Source organism: Papaver somniferum, chromosome 6, assembly GCF_003573695.1.
Source record: "Papaver somniferum cultivar HN1 chromosome 6, ASM357369v1, whole genome shotgun sequence".
Taxonomy (NCBI): domain Eukaryota; kingdom Viridiplantae; phylum Streptophyta; class Magnoliopsida; order Ranunculales; family Papaveraceae; genus Papaver; species Papaver somniferum.
The window spans coordinates 46,704,404-46,729,630 of NC_039363.1; the positions used below are offsets into that span (position 1 = coordinate 46,704,404).

General features: G+C 36.5%; 2 protein-coding genes across 9 annotated transcripts; one reads left to right on the forward strand and one right to left on the reverse strand.

The window, feature by feature from the left end:
• The first annotated feature begins 16,150 nt into the window (after positions 1-16,150).
• Positions 16,151-19,670, forward strand: LOC113285630 (E3 ubiquitin-protein ligase CCNB1IP1 homolog). 5 transcript variants are annotated; one of them, XM_026534438.1, is made up of 10 exons: positions 16,151-16,288; positions 16,389-16,464; positions 17,075-17,154; positions 17,264-17,336; positions 17,798-17,843; positions 17,921-17,951; positions 18,075-18,330; positions 18,427-18,590; positions 18,762-19,035; positions 19,244-19,670. In XM_026534438.1, exons 3-10 carry the CDS (start codon positions 17,085-17,087, stop codon positions 19,248-19,250), a joined length of 921 nt encoding a protein of 306 aa, XP_026390223.1. In that variant the 5' UTR covers positions 16,151-16,288; positions 16,389-16,464; positions 17,075-17,084; the 3' UTR covers positions 19,251-19,670. The 5 variants fall into 5 exon arrangements, with proteins under 5 accessions (XP_026390223.1, XP_026390226.1, XP_026390224.1 ...); XM_026534441.1 differs by having other exon boundaries at positions 18,798-19,035; XM_026534439.1 differs by lacking the exon at positions 16,389-16,464.
• Positions 19,671-19,782: 112 nt separating this feature from the next.
• LOC113287469 (NADH kinase-like) lies at positions 19,783-23,305 on the reverse strand. Of its 4 annotated transcripts, none has more exons than XM_026536235.1 (7): positions 22,988-23,093; positions 21,471-21,552; positions 21,325-21,387; positions 20,943-21,188; positions 20,743-20,823; positions 20,318-20,469; positions 19,783-20,219 (listed from the first exon to the last, which is right to left on the reverse strand). In XM_026536235.1, exons 2-7 carry the CDS (start codon positions 21,537-21,539, stop codon positions 19,853-19,855), a joined length of 978 nt encoding a protein of 325 aa, XP_026392020.1. In that variant the 5' UTR covers positions 21,540-21,552; positions 22,988-23,093; the 3' UTR covers positions 19,783-19,852. The 4 variants fall into 4 exon arrangements, with proteins under 4 accessions (XP_026392020.1, XP_026392019.1, XP_026392018.1 ...); XM_026536234.1 differs by having other exon boundaries at positions 21,471-21,608; positions 22,988-23,091; XM_026536233.1 differs by lacking the exon at positions 21,471-21,552 and having other exon boundaries at positions 22,988-23,305.
• Between the last annotated feature and the right edge of the window lie 1,922 nt (positions 23,306-25,227).

The following is a 25,227-nucleotide window of genomic DNA, read 5'->3' on the forward strand; positions in this document are numbered from 1 at the left end:
AAGCCCAAAGCTTTTTTGATGAATCCCCAATCAAGGCTATCATAAGCTTTATGAATATCCAACTTTAAAGTTATTTTGGGTGCAATAGTGATTGAAGATGTTTTGATGTGGTGAAACAACTCTCTTGCAATAGTTATATTATCATGTATTGATCTTTGAGGTACGAATGCACTCTGATAAGGGCTCATTAAGAATGGGAGAAGAGGGTGTAACCGGTTGACCAGTATTTTGGAAATGACTTTGTAACTGACATTGCATAGACTGATAAGTCTAAATTGGGATGGTTTTGTTGGATTGTCTACTTTTAGGATTAACGTTATGTTTGTGTGATTCATGAGAGGGTGAATGTGTAAAGAATTGAAAGAACTTTGTACCATAGCTATAAGTTGACTGTGAGTGGTTTCCCAGAAAACTTTAAGAAACTTACTGGTGTATCCGTCCGGTCCAGGAGCGCTTCCACAATTGATGGAAAACAAATCTTGCTTGATTTCTTTCACGGTTACCTCCGCTGAAAGCATGTCAAATTGTGATGATGTCAATCTTGGGGTGATATCCTTAAAAAGATCCTCATCTATTATTGTATTTGGGGATGTGTATTGATAAGTGAAATGATCCATAATGAGATGGATAACCAGATATTTATCGCTGACCCAATTGTTTTGATGATCTTGTAATTGCGTCATGTTGTTACGGCTTCGGTGTATGGTTGCTTTGGTACGGAAGAAAGTCGTATTGTTATCCCCTGATTGAAGCCATTGGATTCTGGATCTTTGCTGCCAGTATGTTGCATGGCATTGGAGTAATGTGAGGTGTTGACTTCATATCTCTTTTTCTTGATTTATCTAATAATCTAGTTCTTCTCCGGTTTGAATAGCACAGTTATGTTGAGCTTGCTTAAATTGTGTTGTTGATTTGCGAATAAATTTTGGAAGATGTCCAAAAGTTTCCTTGTTCCATCCATCATAGATTGTGATGTTGTGATCAACCTTAGTTGAAGGTCTAGGGCAGAATCTGCATCACTTTGTTGAGTCCATGCCGATTCGATAACTTGTTTAAGTTGTGGATGTGTGAGCCAGAGATGCTCAAACTTGTGATTTTTTTGCCCCTGCCAATCTATTGCTTTGGTTTGCAGTAGGATGGGGGCATGATCAGATGCAATCCTCGGGAGGTGAGTGACTCATGCATGAGGATTTGTTTTACGCCAATGTTGGGTTGCCATTGCTCTATCAAGTCTTTCCACGATGTCGTCTTGACCTTGTTGATTTCTGTCCAAGTGAATGGATCTCCTCGAAATCCTAAATCAATGAAACCCATTTGATCTATCATTATTAGAAACGGTTGAGTCTGATTGTATGTGGTTTGTCTTCCCCCCGGCCCCTTTTTTCCGATTGGTCCATGATGTCATTAAAGTCGCCTATCAGCATCCAGGAGGTTGAGTTATTGATATTGGGGAAGATTGATAGAAAATCTCTCCAAAGATCAATTCTTTCATTTGGATGCGGAGGAACACGTATAAGAGCTGAAATAGGGGTAGCCCCCTCCATGGCATCAGGTACCCATACATGAAGGGGGAATTGTGCAGATTTAGCAACTGCACCAAGGAATAATAAGGAGGCACACAAACTATTATTCTCAATCAAGTTATGGATTGTACAAAGCCATGGTTGTGTTGGGGCTGGAGCAGTGATAAGGACATGTATGTAACTTTGGGGTTGAAGTAGAACCTGAACGTTTAGGTTGTTCCACATGAGACATAGTCCTCCTCTACGACTAATTGTCAAAACTGAGGTTAGGTTTTGGAATTCAATGGATTGGGCAAGTCTTGACATATGACGCTCAGTGGCTAAAGTTTCAGAGATGAATAGGATATTTGGCTTGTGTAATGATGTTAACTCCTGTACGTGTTGTATTGTAACCGGATTGTTGACGCCTTGGAAATTCCAGGCCAAGATGTTCATCTTAGGTTTAAAAAGGCTTTGAGTCTGGTTAATGGTTGTAGGTTTTTGTTGAAAATTGAAGCTGGTGGTTGCGATGGGGTGGAAAAAAATGGAATAAGGTGATATAACTAAGATATTGAGGCGGGCTTGGAAATGGGCTTTTTATTAGGTTAGAAATGAAATTGATTGTGTTTGGTATGTACTGAGAAGCGTCGAGATGAGGCGGCTTATTTGAGCTAACTAACACTAATACACCATAAAAAGGCTAAGGATCAAAGCGGTGAAGCAATATGCAGTTTAATTGCGATTAATTTGGTATGTTGGAGTGTCATGCTTGTTCCAAAGGAAAGACTTAAAGCAGTTGAGAAATCAATAAAGGTACATAAAACAAGAAGAAGTGATGGATTAGATCAAACATGATAAACGAAATCTTCTTTTTTAATCAAGAAGAAAGTAAATTAATCAAAATGAAAAATAAAATAAGTAAAAAACCTTCTAGCACCTAAAACTCTAGATACTAATTTTTCTGGATGAGGAAGCCGAAGACAGGAGAAGCCCAAAAAACGGGGTCGAAAAAAATGACTAAAAAAAGGTGACCAAATAAAAGAAGACACTTAAGATAACTCCCCAGACGGAAATTGAGACAAGCCCTTAAACGAAACGACAATCCCAATAAAGATCTTGATTAGATAAATATGTCAAATAAATTCCACCTAAACCGCCCATACGTGGCGACATAACCTACCAATGGAAGTAGACAGCGAATATACATCTCGAGACAAAACTTCGAGATCAAGAAAGAAACGATGAATTTTCTTACACACGGTTTGAAGCCGAGTCAACCCGGAGCAACACGTCCGACATGGAACACATCATCTTCTCCGATGAGAGCTAACAAGAAAAGCAAAAACTTCTCCTATTGTAATGAGAATCAAAACCCAACAACAATAAAACTATGAGTCTATTGATAAAATTGCTTCTACGATAAATTTTCACTACCATAGATGAAAATCACTACCGCTCCAAACGACTTCCTTGATAACCGTTGGGAAAACAGTGAGAAACAAAGGGCCACGATTCCCCAAACTAAAAGCAGAAACCTAAATATCTACCATTATTTGATCTTCAGAAAAAACAATAAGGAAACCCAAGAAGAAAAACATAAATAAATGAGGAAAATAAAGTATGAGCTTCACACAGAGAGGAAGCAACATAGAGCAAAAGAAAATAAACAAAATAAATCTAATCCATTATTTGAAGCTACTTCGAAATACCAAAATTGAAAAACAAACCTGACTCTGTCCCGCCCGGAACAAGGTCTGCCACCACAAGAGAGGACTACTCCCGACTTGCCATTATGCAGGATGATGTTTTGATTTCCATGTATGTTAGTAATCAAAAGATGGGTTTTGACAATTCACAGTGGTCTGGGACATACAGTGGTTTGAGGATTTCAGGCTTCCTTCTTCAGAATACTGAACCAGAAGACCTTTTCGATTAGTTGATGTTTGTGCAGTTGTGATGATGGTTTAGAACTTAGAGAGAGTGTGTGTGTGAGTGAGGAAGTCCTGAGTGGTTTTTTATTTTCTTCTTTTTGGTTGACAATCCACATTATAAGAATAAGGCTAAGTCTTATAGGCTAGATTGATCTGCTAGATTAGCTAAAAAGTGTTGCAGTTCAAAAAAAAATGTTGTCTATTTGTTAACACTAGTTCTCTCTCCTAACATTTGCTCGCAGTTGAACTAGTAGCGAAATAATATCGCTGAATGTTTCAGCGCTACAAAATTACCTTTTCGTTGAATGGTTCAGCGCAGATTGATTTATTTTTTAATCTGACGGCTGAGATTGGTTCCGCTGAACCAAACAGTGTTGGGCGGTAATCTGAGTTGATTGATAAGCACGTAAATGCTACATTTTATACCCATGTTTATACTAGTCAGGACTCGATATTTTTTTAATAATACTATTTTAGTGTTTTTTTGTAGAAAGTACTCGCGAATCTGATCACTGAAGAATAAATGGCTAAAGTAAGAGCCTAAATAGTGTTTGCGACAAAAATGGAACCCACATTGCTGCTTAGAACATCGGAAGAGCTGAATTCTGGTTTGCCATGCTTTATGGTAACCGAACCAACCAAGCCCATCTCTTGGCTAGAGAACGAACAGTGGTGCCGGGAAATACCAAATGACGTGGCAGGTTCTCCACCGCAATTCCCTATAACATACATAATCTTGTCTTTGCCAAAGTAAAAGAAATTTTTATTTCTTTATTCAAGCTGGTGGTGTTGGTCATGGCTGTGAACTGGTTGGGTTTCGAATATGAAAAATGACCTGAAGAAGATGAACCTGAAGTCTAAGACCGAGATGGTGGCCAATGGAAGCTATGTTGCTTATTGCGGCTTTTGTGTCATGGTTCGCTGGAGTTGGATGTTTGCCAATGAACGAAGGTGACTGAGAAGTATATCAGGCGTAAAAATAAGATGAGTGGAGATGGATTCTCGAATTGGTGGTGACTGTTCGAGGGCTCTACAGCAGGGAATGGAGTTTGGGTTCTCAACTGTGCTTTCGAATTCAAGATGGACTTAAACCGGACGTTGCTGAATTGCAGTCGATGGTTAAACAGCTGGAAGTGATGGGTTTTTTGCCAGTTCTTGGCATGGCATCGATTGGTAATCTCAAATAAAGAAGAAATTGGATGGCTGATAATTGAGAAGTGGTGGTGTTGTTGTTTATCGAAGTTCAACATTTATTATCTTACTTGGTTTCGAGTATAAGACAATCACGGAGCTGGGAAGCTAAGAAGTTAGAAGCGGACATGGCAGCGAGCATTCTTCCAAAGGATGATAGGTGTTATATTGATCTCCATAGGCCAAGGTGATGTCGTGGTGCTGTGGCTGAGAGCAGACGCGAAGAGTGAATTGGTGGGGCAGCAACTTATTGTGTTCTTCGTTGTGGACTGAAGATGAGTCAGAAGTGGGACTCAGCTGCTGTTGCATGCAGTGGTGGTTGATGAAAATGGTCGAGGAAGTTGTAGCTGATGGTTAGACGGAGTTGCAAAGGAGATGGAGGAGGATAGACAGTGAAAAGATGGAAAAAGGCACGGTGTATACGCTGGCTGATGGTTGAAGTAGAGTCGTGGTATTGGTGGAGCTATACTGCCGGAATTAAGAAGCTGGTGCTGTAGTTTAGGAATTTTCAGTCAAGAAAACAAAACATGAAAACAAAGGAAAAGAGGAGTTAGTTGTGGTTAGATTTGGAAACCGGTGTGGTGATCACATTGGGCCTGGATCGCATTAACTTTTAAAGAAAAAGTTATTATCATTATAATTTTTAGGGTTATGACCAGATGTGTAGCGAGTTTTGTGTATGGTATTTTCTATGACCAGCTGTGTAGCGGGTTTCATTTTATGACCAGCTTTGTGCGGGTTTAATTTTCTCTTATGATATGACCAGCTGTGTAGCGGGTCAATTCTTTGTTTTACTCGAAGACTAGCAAAATATAAGTGTGAGGGTGTTGATAAGCACGTAAGTGCTACATTTTATACCCATATTTATACTAGTTAGGACTCAATATTTTTGTTAATAACACTATTTTGGTTATTTTTGTAGAAAGTAATCGTGAATCTGATCACTGAAGAATAAATGGCTAAAGTAAGAGCCTAAATAGTGTTTGCGACAAAAATGGAACCAACGCTGCTTCTTAGGACACTGGAAGAGCTGAATTCTGGTTTGCCATGCTTTATGGTAATCGAACCAACCAAGCCCATCTCTTGGCTAGAGAACGAACAGTGGTGCTTGGAAATACCAAATGACGTGGCAGGTTCTCCACCTCAATTCCCTACAACATACATATTCTTGTCTTTGCCAACGTAAAAGAAATTTTTATTTCTTTATTCAAGATGGTGGTGTTGGTCATGGTTGTGAACTGGTTGGGTTTTGAATACATTTCCGAATCTGAAAAATGACCTAAAGAAGAAGAACCTGAAGTCTAAAACCGAGATGGTGGCCAGTGGAAGCTATGCTGCCGGTTGCGGCTGTTGTGTCATGGTTTGCTGGAGTTGGATGTTTTCCAGTGAACGAAGGTGACTGAGAAGTATGTCAGGCGTAAAAAAAAGATGAGTGGAGATGGATTCTCGAACTGGTGGTGACTGTTCGAGGGCTCTACAGCAGCGAATGGAGTTTGGGTTCTCAACTGTGCTTTCGAATTCAAGATGGACTTAAACCGGACGTTACTGAATTGCAGTCGATGGTTAAACAGCTGGAAGTGATGGGTTTTAGGCCAGTTCTTGGCATGGCATCGACTGGTAATCTCAAAGAAGAAATTGGCTGGCTGATAATTGAGAAGTGGTGGTGCTAGCGTTTATCGAAGTTCGAAATTTATTATCTTACTTGGTTTCGAATATAAGACAATCACAGAGCTGGGAAGCTAAGAAGTTAGAAGTGGAGATGGCGGCGAGCATTCTTCCAGAGGATGATGGGTGCTACATTGATCTCCATAGGCCAAGGTGATGTCGTGGTGTTGTGGCTGAGAGCAGACGCGAAGAGTGAATTGGTGGGGCAGCAGCTTATTGTGTTCTTCGTTGTGGACTGAAGATGAGTCAGAGATGGGAGTCAGCTGCTGTTGCATGCAGTGTTGGTTGATGAAAATGGTCGAGGAAGTTGTAGCTGATGGTTAGACGGAGTTGCGAAGGAGATGGAGGAGGATAGACAGTAAAAAGATGGAAAAAGTCACGGCGTATACGCTGGATGATGGTTGAAGTAGAGTCGTGGTATTGGTGGAGCTATACTGCCGGAATTAAAAAGTTGGTGTTGTACTTCAGTAATTTTTAGTCGAGAAAACAAAGGAAAAGAGGAGTTAGTTGTAGTTGGATTTGGAAACCGGTGTGGTGATCGCATAGGGCCTGGACTGGGCTTTATAGCTAGTTGCTGGTGCTCGACCTAGGGGGATTCAGAGAACTATATAAATCAAGAGAGATGGACTGAGAAGGGATTGCGGCAACAGAAGGTTGCGGCTACAGAGCCGAAACCAGGAGAAGGAAAAGGAGGCGCGGCTGTGAAGTGCTCATATAGAAGGCGAGAACGACTGATTTCATCGTGGTGACGGCGCGATTATTATTGGTTTATCTTTCTAATCTCTTAGTCATTTATTTTTTTATGGGTTTTGAGAAACCCATAGCCATGTTCTAATTTCTTTGTAACTAGAGTTTATGTTGAAACCACTTTGGAGCATTAAACCAATTTAATTTGAAGCACATATGGTTTTGAGGCTATTATGATTTGAATAAATTAACTCTTGATATTGTTTATTGATTTAATCGAAATATGAGTTGTTGCTTCACCGGTTTCATAACCTTTGCGCCTAATTGTTAGGTTCATAAATATTTTTGTCTCATTATTTGATATTCCATGCTTTCATTGATGGCTTATGCTTAGAAGAGCCAGATGATATTTGTGAATCAATATTTTAGTTTCGTATAATTTTCTCGCTAACGCAATTTGATGGTGCATGCTTTGGTGTAAACTTTTGATGTGTCATGCTTAGGGTGTCCCTATGATATTTGAGATTCTAATACATATAATAGGTGATGTCAATAGAACGAACGATAAATAAATATTCATGGATTATGTTTCATTTCAGTAATTGAATAGAAATAGTGGTGGATACCATAGAACCCTGGTTACTGACTCTTCCATTGATTTCTTTTTATTACATTAGTTTATTTTTATGTTATTATTCATTCAAAAATCCAAAAAAAAAAATATTATTGCTGGTTAGTTAATTAGGAATACTGATTATTGATATTTCCAGCGTTCCTTGTGGGAACGACTCGTACTTGCCTCTGTCTACTAGTTATACACCGTTCAATTGCGGTTATCACATATAGGGTTCTTCCAGAATCCTATCACTGATGGGGGCTGCTAATCTAGTTGCTAGATTAGCATTCTCATAGGACTTAGGAGGTAGTCATAGCTGACGTGGACTGCTAATCTAGATGCTAGATTAGCACACCATATGACTTAGCCTAAGAGCTTTGAAAATGATAGTGAAGCGATTGAGCCAATGAAAATTCGAGAATGGATCATGATCTCGTTATTCGAGAATAAATCTAAGTTTATAGATCTATCATGTTGTTTTTGTGTGAATATATATTTTGATTTAAGCTATTCGATTGATTTGTGATATAATTCACATAAGATCTTTTTTTGTTCTAGTCATATAGTGACGTATAAATTAAAGTCACATTATTTCATGTCTGTTACGGACGAGAGAAATAAGATGGTGACTAAAAATGATATTATCGAATCCCTGCAATATATGAAGATTAAGTATTTCAATTGTTCTCAGAAGTTTACTTATCTTTTAGCCAGTTACGGACAAAAAGAGTAAAGAGTGTAACTTAAAAGAAATCATGAGGTCACTTTCTAATCACATCTACAATAAAAAAAACGATCTCATGAAAATAAGCAACACACAAAGAATAATAAATAAAGATCAAGTGTCGTAAACATCATCAGAATAAAATTTAACTAAATAAACTTCAGTAATTAATAGATGATAAATATGAAGTAGTAATATACGAAAAAGATTAATAAACTACTTCAAAATAATAGTTTTTCCTCCTTAAAACAAATAAGAATAAGTCCTCAGAAGGAGTTACCTGGAAACAAAAAAATTTGAGAAATTTTCCATCATCTCCAAAAAAAAGAAGAAGATTGTTAACGGCATCATAACATAGGGCTCATGATGTTTAGCTTTGAGGGCTCCAATCAATAGTTCATATTTCTTGACACTAGCTTACTATCAGACTTCGGACTAGAAATTAGTTGTGACCGAATACACCCTTCAAACGGTTCAGTTACAGTCACGCTCCTTACGTCTCTTGAACCTTGCAAGGTTCTACGCACTTGATTACCTTGGTTGACGTCCTTTACATCCTAGAGTTGCTTCAACAAGTGAAGACTTTTGATACCAATCTGCCTCTAACAGATAAGCCTATTTGATTTCCGTTTAGATCAAAGATCAAGATGTAGAAATATGTTTGCAATAGAAAAAGATAACAAACCTCACAAATCTGGAACTTACGACTCCCGAATAGCATCCTAGATTCTTAACCACCTCTCAAGAACAATCTTCGAAAGATCAACTAAGATCAGTCTTTATATATCTATCTTGAGGAATCAAAAAATCTGAGACGATGAGAACTTTGCGATTACTATCTATCTTGCCTGAAAAAAGATTATGAAAACCTCGATAACAGAAAAGCAAGATCAAGATTCACCAATTATCAAGATAAAGATAGTCGGACCTGGCTTCACGAATCCTCAAAGCTAACTCTTTTAGTCGTAGACCTAAAAACGTTTCACAGAGGAAACCTATGTCAATAAAGAACGACTCCAGAATCAACTAGGACACAAAGTGGCAGCGATTGATTTTTCCAGTTGACGGAGATGATCTATTTATAGTTTTCAAAGACCAGGGTTAACTTAGAATTCAAGCTAAGATAACTTGAGAATCAGGCAAACAATTTAGGTCTTCAAAATACAATTGAAAACTATGCATATAGGTTGGGTTACAGAACCGTGTATAATGCCTGTTCGGTTTGACAAGTTAGCCAAAGAACTGAAAGCTATTTGATGTTCATTTAAACACCTAAGAAATTAATCATGATACAAACACATAAGTTTTTAAGTAATCAATGAAGTCTTGGAAGTGTTTAAGAGAGTTCTAGCAATGCTAAATATATTAAAATAATAAGTCTTTAAGCATCTGCTGAACAATGTCGAGTCAGTTGGTACAACGGTTTGCCAACCCAAAGGGCTTGTTCACGAGTCAGGGTGTTACGGTTCCTGAACCGAGTTCGCCAACCCTACAAGACTATCGAACTCAGTTGACCACCGTTCGTGAATGTTAGCCTATTTATCCAACTTGTAAGATTCAGTTCACCACGGTTTTCCAATCGGGTTCGTGAACTGTTCCCAACTAAACTTGCGGTTTGCGAACTGGTTCTCCAACCTTCCTATATTTATGTATGTCATATATATATGCTTTGCGAACTGGTTCGCAAACCTACACTGTGTAGAATTTTCAGTAAAACCTACCATGTGTAGAAATTTCAGTAAGTTCACATTTCTCTCTTTGAAACATTCCCAAGTGATATAATCATTTGCATGGACTGAAAAAGCGGGGGTATGACAACCAAACCTAATAATTCGTTCGGAAATCTGTATGGACTAACTCCAATATAATTCCGAGATAACCAATTATAAAGCGGGCTCAATCAAGAAATATACCAAAGAGTTATATCTTAATTTCTCAATACAATCTGCAATCGAATAAATAGAAATCTGTGAGTCCGGTTGATATGAGAAATAACTTGGACGGTACCAAAGACCAATGCCCAAGTGTCAATCAATTTATATCAACAACCAAATGTCGGATTTACCAATTGATTGAACTACGCACGAACTGTGATATTTCAATTATATAAACAAATATAATGCGGAAAAGAAATAGCACAAACACCAGAAGTTTTGTTAACGAGGAAACCGCAAATACAGAAAAACCCCGGGACATAGTCCAGATTTGAACACCACATTGTATTAAGCCACTAAAGACACTAGCCTACTACAAGTTAACTTCGGACTGGAATGTAGTTGAGCCCTAACCAAGTCTCACACCGATTAAGGTACAGTCTCGTTCCTTACGTCTCTGAATCCCAGCAGGACTCTACACACTTGATTCCCTTAGCTGATCTCACCCACAACTAAGAGTTGCTACGACCCAAATTCGAAAACTTATAAACAAATTTGTCTCCCAAAGATAAGTCTATCTAATAGATAACTCTGTCTCCCACAGAAGTACCTATGAATTTTTTGTTCATTGTTTTGATAAATCAAGGTGAACAGAAACCGATTGATAATTCGATCTTATATTCCCGAAAAATAACCTAAAAATATCAATGACCTCACAATAAATTAACTATATGGTAGTAGAAAAAGTTATTGTGGAATCACAAAGAATGAGACAGAGAGCTTTGTGATTACTTTTTATATATTACCTATCGGAGATAAATCTCGAGTTAATCTTAGAGAAGATAGTACTCAATACGATAGAAAAAGTAAGATCGCAACTACAAAGAAAATAGTTAAAACATAAGTTAAAGGAGAATTGACTCTAGTCGCAACTAGGACACATGAAAGTGTCGGGATTAGGTTTTTCAGTTTCTAGAGTTCTCTCCATAGTATTTTAAACCAGGGTTTGCTTTCAATCAAAGCTAAGATAACTTAGTAACATAACATTCAATGTTCATCGTTAGATGAAAACCTGATTTAAGATTCAAGCTAAGTCTGCTTAAAACCAAAGAAATATCTCTCCACCGTTATATGGTCTTAGTTTGTTACACACAAATGAAATATACTTTCATTTAGATATGAGTAACCGTACCTAAACGTGTATATTGAGTTGGCTCAATAATAGTTAATCGAAGTTAGCCGTATGAACACTTTTGTTTTAACCACATTCATCTAACACATCTAGATAAACTATGATGATCAATCAACCATGAAAGTTTATTAAATGAATCTAATTTTGTTTAAAATATCGTTGTTCAATTTTTCACAATTTTACAAAAATATATATGAACCAATTGAATCAAAATCAGATTGATTCCTGAGAATCAATTCATGAACATTAAGCCACGGTTTGCAAAGATTGCATTCCTTAATTCATAAATGCATTTGTTCATGAGTATAAAAACATAATAAACCGATTTTAGAAATTTAACCACCGAGTTTGCAAACGAGTATGCAAACTATAGCTTTCGGACTTTGGTTTTGTCCAGCAGTTTGCAAATCGGTATGCATACTGTTGTCCCAGACCTTAACTCAGGTAGAATCGTTCTCATACTGATATGCAAACTTGGTTCCCGGATTTTAACAGTTAAAACCGTTCGCATACTGGTATGCAAACAAGGTTTCCATACCTGAATCATACCACAACAATTTTCATACTGGTATGCATACTGTGATGTATCCAGACAAAGGTTAATTGTTCTAAACTCCCATTTCAATCATTGAAACATCCTTAGAAGACGACAATAGTTGTCTCACACAAACTATTAGCTTATAAATAATTTTCAAGTGATCGAATGATCAATACAAAACTTTCCGAGTCGACATCAAATGATTGTTTCATACAAATCATGTAAGGTGTTTCAAAGAGATTTTCACATGATCATCTTTTGACTTATTATTTAGTTTCTAACAAATAAATTGTTTCCAACTAAACTCGTCAAGAATACGATGAATGTAGCTAAATCAAAAAAGCTTCCGACACATATTTCGAGAAATAGATAACCGAGTTAAACTCAGATTGAAATATCAAATGTGTATAATATAAAAGTTTATATAGATGTACGACTTAGTCTCATTAAGAGATAGAATATAATAGACTTCTGAGTGATAGATAGGTTTTAGTTTCCACATACCTTTTGCTGATGAAGTTTCTCCACGCTCTCCTCAGTAGATATTCGTCTTCAATCGATGAACGTCGTGAAGTCTAAAACTCAACTACACATTTTATCCTAATCTGAGACATAGCTATAAGTAGACTATAAATCAAGATTTATAATTTTGATCACCTAAACTTGACAAACAAGCTTGCGAGTTCGACCGAGCAATGCTCTACCATGGGCAATTTTCAATTGATCGAAAAATTATTTCATAAAACTAATATATTGTTAAGGACCTTTGAACATCTAATCGTTAAATCATATTTCGAGATTTTTCACAAGACATGCTTGACTCGGAACATTTTCTTTGTAATTCCACTATAAGTCATATGACATAGTCTCGATAGATAGAACGATGGTATATAGAGTAAAATAGAATGGTTCAGTCTTCACATACCTGATACATAAGTTCTCCAAATGTCTTAGTCGATCTTCAGTCTTCAAGGGTGATCTATGATACACAACTACAATTCTAACCTATCCGAGACTTGACTTAGTAGACTATAAATCAAGATTTAGTTTTGATCATCTAACACTGACAACAAGCTTGAGATAGCAGAACTTATGGCTTTAACCGAGCAATGCTATATCACTTGGTTCCCTTCCTGATGCCTACCTTAATATTGACCCCAACTGATAACATGATTGTGTGCTTTAGGCTTTCTTAGTTGAATTTGATCAGAACAACTTTCGTTTAATAAAATATATTTTATTGAAAGGATTAGTCTTCGTATTCACTGACACTATTGATATAGCTTTGCTTGTTTGTCCTTTTGCAATGTATATAATGGTTTCCTATATATTAAATTTAGGGACTCATAAGCATATAAAGGATTAAGTAACCCATCTAGACTAGTTGAATGATTTAACTTCCCGTTCTAAAGATAATTTCTAAAACATTCCTATTTTTTTCTTCTAATGTACACATAGTATTGTGTACATAATTATACACATGTAGATTGTTAATGTATTTATAGTTGTACACCTGCATATTTTTAATATGTATATAGTTGTACATACACTGATTATTAATGGTAGAGAACTGTATTATACCATAATGTACCTTTGACATCAACCTTTTCTAGTTTTAGGTATTTAATTTAGGGACTCATAAGCTCAAATAATAGAGCGCCCAAACCTATCATAATGTTTGTGGAGGTTGATGGTTCAAATCTATCCTAGTTTCCATGTTATATTTATCCAATATGGATAGATTTTTGTAGATGTGTACATAGTTGTACACCATTGTCCCATCTCATGAATATATTGCTTGTTTTATGGGTGTGAATATTGGATTTTCTGGATGTATACATAGGTGTACATCATTGTCCTGTCTCATTGATATATTGTCTATTTTGTGGGTATAGATGTTGGATTTCTTTAAATTTTTATAGATGTATACATGTCTCTACACCATTGTCCCGTCTCATGGATATATTTCCTGTTATGTGAGAATGAATGTTGGAGATGTGTACATAATTGTAGACCAATGTCAATTAAAAAACGAAAATTATATAGTCATGTGGTATTCTTTTTGTAGATTTTGGAAAGAGCTTTCCGAATAAATAATATTTGCGATTTTTGGACAAGTTGTTCGAATGATAAATTGTTTTTAAATTATTTTTATGTTATTTAAAATCGCTAACATCATCATGAGTCATTTTGGACTAAACTATAAATATTTGGACTAAATTGTGAATCATGAAGGTTATTTGTGTACTTTTCATATATGCGTTTCCTCCCCTTCTAAAGATCTGTAATTTGCGTTCCTCCCTAAAAAAAATTAAATTAGTATTTCCTCCTACGTCAAGTATTCTGTCCATTTGCCAGTTAGCTGACTCAGCAGGATCGTTTACGTAGCAAATATATACACATGTCAAACATGTTTCCAAAAATACCCTTATCTTCTTTGGTTAGTTAAACCAAAATTCATTTGCCCCAAATCAGTAGAACCCATCGATTCCTTATTCAAATTCTTTATCATAAAGCATCAACTAGAAATGAACAATAGAATCAAACATATCCAGTTCCCTCCCGAAAGAGAAAAAATGAGATGAACCCACATGGATTGAAATTTTTAGTTTTTGATTCTCAACATTGCAATCTATGTTTGCTTGAGTTACTCTAGCTCTATATTTCGTTCCCTTGTTTTGATTTTATGTTTGAGCAAATTCTCTCCATCAACTGATAAGAGTTAACAAAGTTCATCAGAGAAACAAACCTGAGTTAAGATAAAAACACCTCATACACCAATCGACTTGGCCTACAAAATCGATTAAAAGGATAACTTTTATTTCTATTTCTCCAATTTCAGTCGTAATTACTCGGATCTTGTTTCTCTGAACAATTTTTTCTTTTAAATAAAACACCCAAAAAACTAAGGTTTGTTCTTGCATTTTTTTAATTTCCTCTCTATATTTTCACCAGATTTCGAATCTTAATATAAACTGGTATTTAGACAATTTCATATTGAATACCCAATTAATTTTTTTGGAAAGAAATACACTTCAAAACTTCCTCCTAATTTGGTGTTCTTAGTCTGCAACTATCCTCGAGGATGCGAGGAGATGAAGAAGATGGTGCATTTGTTTATGTTTATGAATTGGTTTTTGAATGATTCCAATAGTTATAAAGTTGGATGGGATAGTTTGATTGATATCAGACGTTGGTGGAGCTGATACATACCAGAAAATCAGCTTCATTACCAAATTGCAATAAATTTTCAATTGAATCATCAAAGGAATAATCAAAGTTCTGAATTTTACCAGATTGGTAAACCCCTTCGAGGAAAACAATTGTATTAATGACAACAAGGAATTTAACTAAAGTTCTTGTTGTTTCATCATCACTGGAACCACTAGCATTATATAAAGAGATTCATCGGATCAGACAAACAAAGAAATTTTAAACTAAAAGGAAGGAGGTACTGACTAAAGAAAGACGAAACCTTGTCGAGATTGAATGGCTCTCTGAATCATTAACTTTAAATAGTTGGTTTCCGGTAAGTGGTTTGTCAATTCCTCAACTTTATTTCTGACTTCCTACAAATTCCATTTCCTTTAGAAACCAGAAGCACTTGTGAAGAAGGCCAGGATATACCAGGGATCTAACCGAAATAATTCTTACATATACCACGTGTACAATAATGTTGACTCAGCTAACCTATGTTTGGATGGAAAAAATAACCATACGAGGAAACACTTATTTGAAACTATTATGGAGGAAACGCTAAATCCCGCACAAATTAATAAAGAACTAATTTGTATCATGCTGAATGGTCAGGACTAGTATTTGGATTGGAAGATGGCAGCCAAACATAGATTAAACCGTTTATACGAAGGTGGCCGCCGACGGCTACAACACCAATCCTAAGATTTTAGGACCCAATCTATGCATAGCCCCGTAGGCTACAAAGTCCTAAACTGGGGCCTTACACATCCGCAATTGAGGTGGAACGAAGTCATATCTTAAACGGAAGTGATAGACTCACCGCGGGTTAGATCCCACGGTGTATCCCGCAAGAGAGAAAAATTCAATTTTCTTATGACCAGGCGGTTTAGCAGGATGGGTTAAGTGTGGGTTAAGTGTGGATCCCACCCCCTCTCTCACACTCTCATTATCGCCTATCGGGATGGCCCGCGGGGTTGTAAATCATTTCCGCATCTTAAATATGGCAAATCTCCAATTGTTTGCCGCCTCTTTTCATTTCAGAATTCTCAAATCAAAATTCGAGAGAGACGGAGAGTTCGGAAAACTTATTGGTTGTTCGTTGTAGCGATCTTGAGAGTGAGAGATACTGAGATAATTGGTAGTAAATTGATCGATTCTTCTAGTCCAGCGGTAAGTTTGAATTTGGAATTCAACTTCTCTGGATTTTGATATCGAATTTCGTACATGTTTCTGCTCGATTCCAAGGTTAAATCTCGTTTTATTTTTGAAGTCTGAGATTAGGTCTGTTCGCTCTGTATCTGACGAAGAAATCTTGAGAGATTTAAATTTTCTGCTTGAAAATACTGGTAAAATTCGTGATTTTCCATTTATTCCCTTTTTTTCTTTGGTTGTTTGATTTGATTTACAGATGTGAGTTTTTTTTTTTTTGTTGTGATTCTTAAGAGGTTTTTTTGATTCTACATCACCAATTGTCATTAAATCCAGGAGTTTCGTTTTTCTCTACGATTTCCTTACAAAGCCCTAATTTGGAACTTTCCGCAGTTCTGAACCATGAACGGTCATTACAAACCCTAATTTGGTGGATGTGATTCATGTGAAGTTCTTCTCGTATATAAAAACTTTCAATTTCGATAATTCCCCTATGTTTTATCATGTAAAGTGTAGCTTGTGGTCTTCTCTAAACAAACGTCTTTGATCTTCTCTGAACATGTTGTGATTTCTTTCAGTCTTCGGAATCTGGTATAAATTGTTTTTCATGATTTGGATATTTAAGACTAGGCTGTAGAACGATTCATTTAGTAAATGAGGTCATTAAGCACTGCGTATGGATTGTATATCATCATGCTTCAGACCAATTTAATAGAATTGAAGTTAAAGATAGTGACTAGTAATTGCCGCGTCTCATTTTTCATTCTTTCTCTCTGTCTGCACCATGACTTTTTTTAATTTTTGCAGCGACATCAAAATGAGGTGTAATGCTTGTTGGCGAGAATTAGAAGGTCGTGCGGTAACGACTGCCTGTGGGCACCTCCTTTGTATCCTTGGCCGTGTAATTATAAGTCTTGTGTATTTCTGCCATATTTGGATTTTAGATATTTAGATCTCGAAAGCTGCACCAATTTTTCCTTGACACCAAAAAAACAGGTACAGATGACGCCAGTAAAATACTTAGCAATGATGGTGCATGTCCAATTTGCGACCAAGTTCTATCAAAAAGGTATGTACAATATCCTGTTTATAGCTTGAGAGAATTTTTGTGTATTCACGAGCTATGGCTGTGTTTATCTGCTTTGTATTCACTGTTTGATTTGCTTAGGAAAGTTATATGCTTATTCACACCATCACACTAGCTGGTTGACTTGCTGCAAGCTGCTAACTGGTGTTGGTGATACGTTAGATGCATAAGATACTACTATCTGTAAATGAACTGTTCTGTTGTCGGTAGCATTTAAGTTGTGCTTATGCTATGTTCCTATGTTTATATTTTTCAGTCAACAGCAATAAGTAAACCAAAAGAAGGAAAAACCCAGCTGTTTGATATGTATCCTTAGCATGGACCCTTAACAATGAATCATCGACTCCAGATTCTTTAGAGTAACTTCTGCAGGCATATTCTTAACTTAAATTATCTTCTCTAAGTGCTAAAGTTCTTATTCAATTGTGGTTTCTAATTGCCAGCCTTATGAAAGCCGTGGATATCAATCCGAACGATGAGTGGACAAATGTAAGCAGCACTTCCTCCAGGAACAGAAACCTCTTTTATTCTTCTTGTTCTGAGACTTATGTAATGTATATTTACAGATGGCAATGACAGGAATAAATCCTCAGCTACGTATCCTTTTCTTTCTGTATATGCTAAAGCAGTTCCCCTTGTTGTTGCACCTTTCAAATATTCAAGGATGATAAAGTATGATATCTCCATTACTTTTATACATTTTCCTTGAACAAAAACCAGTGATGAAAAGTACATACAGAAGTGTGATGTTCTACATTGGGCAGAAAGAACTAGAGATGCAATACAAGCTGAACAAAATAGTAGCACAATGCAGGCAGAAATGTGAGGCAATGCAAGAGAAGTTCACAGAAAAGATGGAACAAGTACATACTGCATACCAGAAGATGGCCAAAAGGTGCCAAATGATGGAGCAAGAGATTGAGAGTTTATCCAAAGATAAACAAGAACTCCAGGAAAAATTCGCAGAAAAGTCTAGGTCAGTGTCCTTTACAGTATTTACTTATAACTTGTATATTACGTGCCTTACTCCCTAGCGGTTCAACTTCTTATCTATTTATTCTTTTATTACCAGGCAGAAGAGAAAACTGGATGAGATGTATGATCAATTAAGAAGTGAATATGATGCAACTAAACGATCTGCTATCCAGCCTGCAAATGATATCTTCTCTAGGGCTGAAACTGACTTGTTCGCAAGCCCAGCTAATATGATGGACAATAGAGACCCATTGAGACAAGGTAATCTCGTAACAACAATTGCAACAATGATTTATTAACCAACTCACAGTCGCATGTCTATAGGAAACCCATCATTCATGCAAGTACTCCGTGACATGTGACACAGAGCTGATCTTAAAAGACTGTTAATAGTACCTTCCGTAAATACAAGTTGATATTTATTTTTGGCAGCTCGTTCTCGGTCTGTTTTGACTCCTGAAACTCCAGGACAAAGAGAGGATATGTGGCCTGGAGCAAGACAGAAGAATTCCAACTCGGGCCAATTTGATGTTTCTAGTGGCTCGCCTATAAAACCACTACAAGTTCCTAATGATATTGGCAATAAAAGAGGTGGACATTCACTTTTTGGAACTGCAGCTGGTAACCCATCTTCAACTTTGCGAAATCTCATAATTTCCCCAATGAAACGGCCTCAGCTCTCTCGCACCCGCCCTCATATGTTCACGTAAGACTTTTTAGACCATCTACACAATAACAATCATTATCTTTTAATAAATCAGAATTTAAGTTGTTCTCAATTAATTGTTATTGCATAGGTAAGCCTAACTGTTTTTATTTTACTCTGTATTCTGATAATATTCCTCTATAATTCTTCAATACCGTATGAGTCCCACCATTCTGATTCCGAACATATCAATTGACTCTTGTTTCAGGTTATAGGCTGAAAGGAGAATTGCACAAATGGTAGAACATGTAGAAAGACTTGTTTGGTTGACTGAATAGTAGCATTTCTGGCAATCTCTCCAGTGAAATCTTTTGACGGACTTATGGAAGTGGAGAGAAGCTGTTCGATAGCTGATATCACTCATTTTCTGAACGAAACATGTACGCAGGAAAATGATTTGGGTAGAAGTGAAGAGTATAAAGTATATAGTATTATATTTCTCCTAACTTCAGTATTGAATGGAGTACTACTTTAGGACAAATTACAATATTGTGAAATTGCTTATTATGGGCATATTTTTCTTCATTCCGACCCTTCTTTTTCTGCATCTTACTACACATTTGCGTAACATTTAATTGCATATCGATGTATGGATTCTAGGGATCCATAAGACTACGGTCTGTTTTCACTTTTGAGAATGATATCTTCTGAGAATATTTCTTTCAGGTGAGTGGACGGCTAAGTGGGACAAGAGTAACTCTATAGAAAAAAAATAACACATCATTTACCACTAAAAGTGGAAAGAAATAAAGGTTAATTAATCATGTACGAACTTGTTTACCAGAAGTGAATTAAATTTTAATATGGACAAATGTACTTATGCTAATGAGGGTTGGCGCAAGAACACTTTTAAGGGTGGAGCTTTACAAGAGATTTCAATGGTATCTCCATGCCGCACTGAATGTTTAACATGGGATCCATCTATATATATAATGCCATCTTCATTATACCATGTCACATGCATCGATTGACCAGACTTGATAAACCCATGCATCAAGCTGGCGTTGGAAGCTCTAGATAAAATGGGTTCTCTAACCATATACTGAAGGTCTTGAGATGAAACAGACATTTGAAAACCTCCTGCTGAAAGCATGGCAGCCGTTGATCCAGCAGCAGAAGAAACTCTAAGCCCACTTGATCGAGAATTCACCATGGGGGAGATTGGTTCACCACAGGCCATGATTCTGTAGAAGCAAAATGAATGTACAAGTTGTAGAATGGAGGTCTAACAAAGAACCAGTAAATCTAGCTTATGGAAATATCCCAGTAGAAGATTACTAACTTGAATGAGAAACGAGAAACTGATGCAGGACAAGGGTGTGAAATTAGTATGTCATTTAGGCCACATTTTGACAGTATATGATTGTTCACCCTTATACCAACCCTTGATAGTTCATGAGGCTCTTTGCATCCCTCGAGGATATCATCCAACACCTGAAGAAAATGCTTGTATTGTAAGACGTTGGCTGAAAAAATGCACGGAAGATGAATTTGAGTTTGGTAAAATTGGTCAGAACTTGAACTGCTTAAGAGATGCAATCAAGCTCCATTATTTAGAAGGGTAGATCAATGAACTGAAAGCCATTTTGTTTGTAAGTTTGGTCTCGTACAAAAACTGAAACCGCGCCGAACACAAACTTTGCTGCATTTGTAAGTGTTGTCTTTTTCCTTCTGCCCTAAATGCAGTTGTAAATACGTTGAACTTACCTGTTCAAAGTTACTGACAGTTGCAGCACAGAGGTAACCAGTACTCCTAGAAGCATCAAAACTGTCGTTGAATTTCTCTACCTAAACCCAAAAACCGAGATATATAAGTAAACTGGGATTAAACATGGTCTGTTAATTAAAAATAAAAAAGAAGAAAGAAAATACAGCAAACAGAGAAGGAAAAACTTAAGTGAACTAACTTCTTCGTCTTGTGTAGGATCAGAATTCACACCCAGAAGTGGAATTGTATCATCCACGAAGTGACTGGCATGCAAAATAGTACCATCACCACCAATAGTGATTACCATGTCTACATCGCAGATTGGTTCAGATACACTGTCACGTAAAACGGGTACCCAGTCAATTGATTTTCGCCGCAAAATATCCTCACAGAATTTTACTGCTTCCTTATGAACCTTTACTCTGCTGTCCAAGTGGTTTAGAAACTGCAGTACTGAGAAGTTAGTTTAGAGGTTGGAATAACATAATGACTCAAGATGGCAGGACATTTTCATAAGAAAAACACTAGCAATGCTGTAATAAATAAGCAAAACAAAACTTTCAAATAGAAACATATGATACCAGTCTTTTCTCTGAATATATCAATCCATGGATACTGACAACCAAGTGAAGCCATAGGGATATCTGAAAAGTTAAAACTTGTTGAAACAATATTCCTGACAGAAAATGTCCAATCACGCCTGTGTAACTGACTCATGGTTTCATACCTTCCTCCAAACAAAAAGCCCAAGGCAGACAAATTTGAAAATCCTAAATTCTTCCTCTATAACCACCATCCACCAATATCCACTACAAGCAATCAAAGTGACATCTTGTGAAATTTTTCATTGAGCATGCATTAACAACTGAAAAGCCAAACACTGGATACTTAGCTTCCTTACTTTTGTTAATCTCGGTCGACAGTTAACTAAAGTCTAAACCATCAGCCAGCAACCATATCATTACTTATTTGAATTAGTTATCAGGATCACCAAGTGTAACAATTCAAGGGTAAATACAAAGCTGTTTAATCACTACATAGCCAGGAGTGTATATCTAGTTCATATATTTAGAAACTACAGAAAAGCTAATGTCGCAGTTATTAAAAAGTGTGAAGGACACTCATATATTTAGAAACTAAAGAAAAGCTAATGCTGTAGTTATTAAAAAGTGTGAAGGACACGATGGACTAAGGAACTGAATAAAACTCTAAAGCAATACAGAGTAGGTGGTAATGGTTCAATCAGACTTCTCTAACAACTGAACTTAAAAAATATAGAAGTATTTCTCAAGCCGAATGAAGTGTGTGGACATTTCACAAACATGAAGATACAAATAAATGAAAATGGGAGAAGGAAACAATGAAAAGCAGTGCACTTACAAGACCTATCAATGAGTGGATTTAGGTATGAGTACAGAGCCCATTGTTCCTCTAAAATTCTATACAACCATTACCAATATAAGTACCAATTTTCAGTTACATAAAGGAGGTTCACTGTTGAAAACTGCAAGGTTCAACGAGAAGGGACTTCGAGGAAAATCCTTCGATAAAGACATTCCAAACAAATTGTTTTTTTAAGATTATTACAAAACAGTTCCAACCAAAAATCAAGTAAAAACCTAAAACCACCAGACGAATGTGATCCCCATAGGCAAGGAGATAAAAAAATTACGGGAGTTTAGGTCTCTCCATAAATGATTGTTGGCCATTCCTTTTCTGTTAAGGTTGTGATTCAGCACATACTTCTGAGAACTTTAGCCCTTAGTTTCCATTGATTTACTAAATGCTTCACCATTTGACCCACAAAGTAAACCATGAGTTTAGAAAACAACAAAAGCAATCCAAGAATCAGTAGTTATTCCAAAATTTCAGTAGACCAGATCCTAACCTAAAATATACAAAGCATAAACCCTCCAACAAGTTGAAATCCAATGATTTTAACTCCAAAATTATTCAACATTGTACCACCCACATGGCCAATTTCTCCCATTATACGCTACTCACAATAAAAATATCACAAAAACAACAAAATACCTACAATCACAGCATGCAAATTCAACCTATACGTATAGCAAATAAACTTCAATTGTCATTACTCATTAGGAATTAGTCCTTTACTACCTCATTCAACACTTCGTGAAACCCATTTCATAAGTTAAACTTAAAAATAAACCCATTTCTGAATACCTAAAAAAAAATAACGTAAATTGGAGGTGAGAAGAAATGGTAATGAACGGAGTTTACCAGAGGGTTTCTTATGCGAGAGAATCCATCAGCTAACTTGGGTGGGTAAATAGTCATTGGTTTCAACAAAACCAGCAACTTCTTCCTCAACATCTCTGCGTTTTGGTGTTCGAGAGAAAAGAGTTTCTTCAGTTAAACAGAAAAGGCTGCGTGTGTATACAAAACGGATTACTGGGGAAGCGATGAAACAGAAAGTAGGCTGTAGTCATGCAGTCCGTGAGGAGAATCGCTCACGAATTTCTGATTGCCCTTTACGGAACGGGAAATGAGACCGAGGCAATGAGGCTGTGCCCTAATGCCCCTAAGAGCAAGGCTATGGGTAGTATGATGCAGTGAACTACTAATTTGAGCAGATTAGAGGCTATTATGGATAGTTTTGATCCCATTTTCACCCCCCAATTCGTTCGCGCAGTCGTTCAGGTGGACGAGTGACTGGTAGTATAACACTAGACAAAGAGGGGATGGTCTCCCGTTTGAAAAAAGAAAGCTACACGGGAGTCTCCCGTGTATCAAAAAATATTGTGCTGGACGGGATGGTCCCCGTCTGGATTGTTTTTAGTTTAACACGAGGACTTTGCCTCGTGTATGTTTGTTTTCGGTAATCATTTTCAAATGCAAAACTTTCCCTCCAGTATCATTTTATTATAAAATTTTGATTTTTTTTAGTAAACGGGAGATTGTTACCCTTCTAGTGTTCCATTTCAATTTTGCCCATAGTGACTTCATTCATTCAATTGAACTAGTTCTCCTTCGTGTGAACAAGATAGTCTCCAAATTACTCTCCTCCAAATGAAGACTACACATAGCTCTTGCTCTAACCGTTTTAATATTTAGAGCCACTTGGAAACGGTTCCATATATTTAAGGATCATCACAAAAATACTACTGGGGATATGGAAAAAGGGGGGAAATGGCTTAGTCCAAATACCCGTCCAAAAAAATACTTGTTAATCCAGCCCGAATCAAATAGGTACATGTCAGTCTAGTTGTTATTTAAAAAGATGTAAAGAAGTTATTATTTTTTGCACGGTTTTCATGATGCACATGTGCAGAGAATAAAAACCGTACTATAACTGACTATTTAATTAGGGGTCGTCACGTTATTCATTTTTCATACCTGAATAAAAAGTGAAAAAAATAACGAAAAAACTAGACAAAATACTCATTTAAACGAGAGAACAAATTAGTACAAAAAGAAATCAAAACCCCAATTGAGAGAAAACCAAAATCATCTTGATCTAAAAGAAATCTTCATCATCAAAAGCCATTGATGAACAATACAATAACAGTACATCATGGTGAAGAAGAAACAACAACAAAACAGTCCAAAATCATTATCATCTAAACGAAAAACAACAATTGAAACCAAATCAAGAGCTTCAAAGAGAATAAGACAACAACAAGCAAAAGATTCAACATATATCCGAGTAGCACCAAGTCATAAATCTTCATAGTCTAAAATGAAATCAGCAATATAAAGAAATCAAGAGCTTCAAGGAAAACAAAACAACAACAAACAGAAGATTCAACATTTATTCAACTAGCAAAAGGTAAGATCATCCGCTACTTTCATATATTGGCCATTTCTGTGTATATGGATGTTGTTTTTCTTAGATTTATTATATAGTGTACATATTTGTACACCAGAATGTTATTTTAGTGATATATGGCATGTTATGTGGATATGAACGTCGTTTTTCTTAGATTTATTGTGTTAGTGTCCAGATTTGTACATCAGAATGTTATTTCAGTGATATATTGTCCTATTATGCGTGAAAACTGCTTTTCCTAGATTTGTGGTGGTAATGTACAGATTTTTACGTACACCAGCATGCTATTTAAAGGGATGTGTGGCATGTTATTTGGATATGAATGATATTTTTCTTAGATTTGTTATGGTAATGTACAGATTTATACACCTGCATGCTACTTCAGGGATGTATGACCTGTTATGTAGATATGGATGTTGTTTTTCTTATATTTCTGCAGGAGTGTACAAATTTGTACACATGTAAGATATCTCAGGGATATATGGATTGTTCTGTGGGCATGCATGTTGTTTTGTTAGATTACTGCAGGAGTGTACATAGTTGTACACCTATGTGATATCTCAGGGATGTAAGGTCTGTTTTGTGGGCATGCATGTTGTTGTTGTTAGATTTCTGCAGGACTATACATAATTGTACACCTATGTGATATCTCATGGATATATGGTATGTTATGTATGGGCGTGGATGTTCG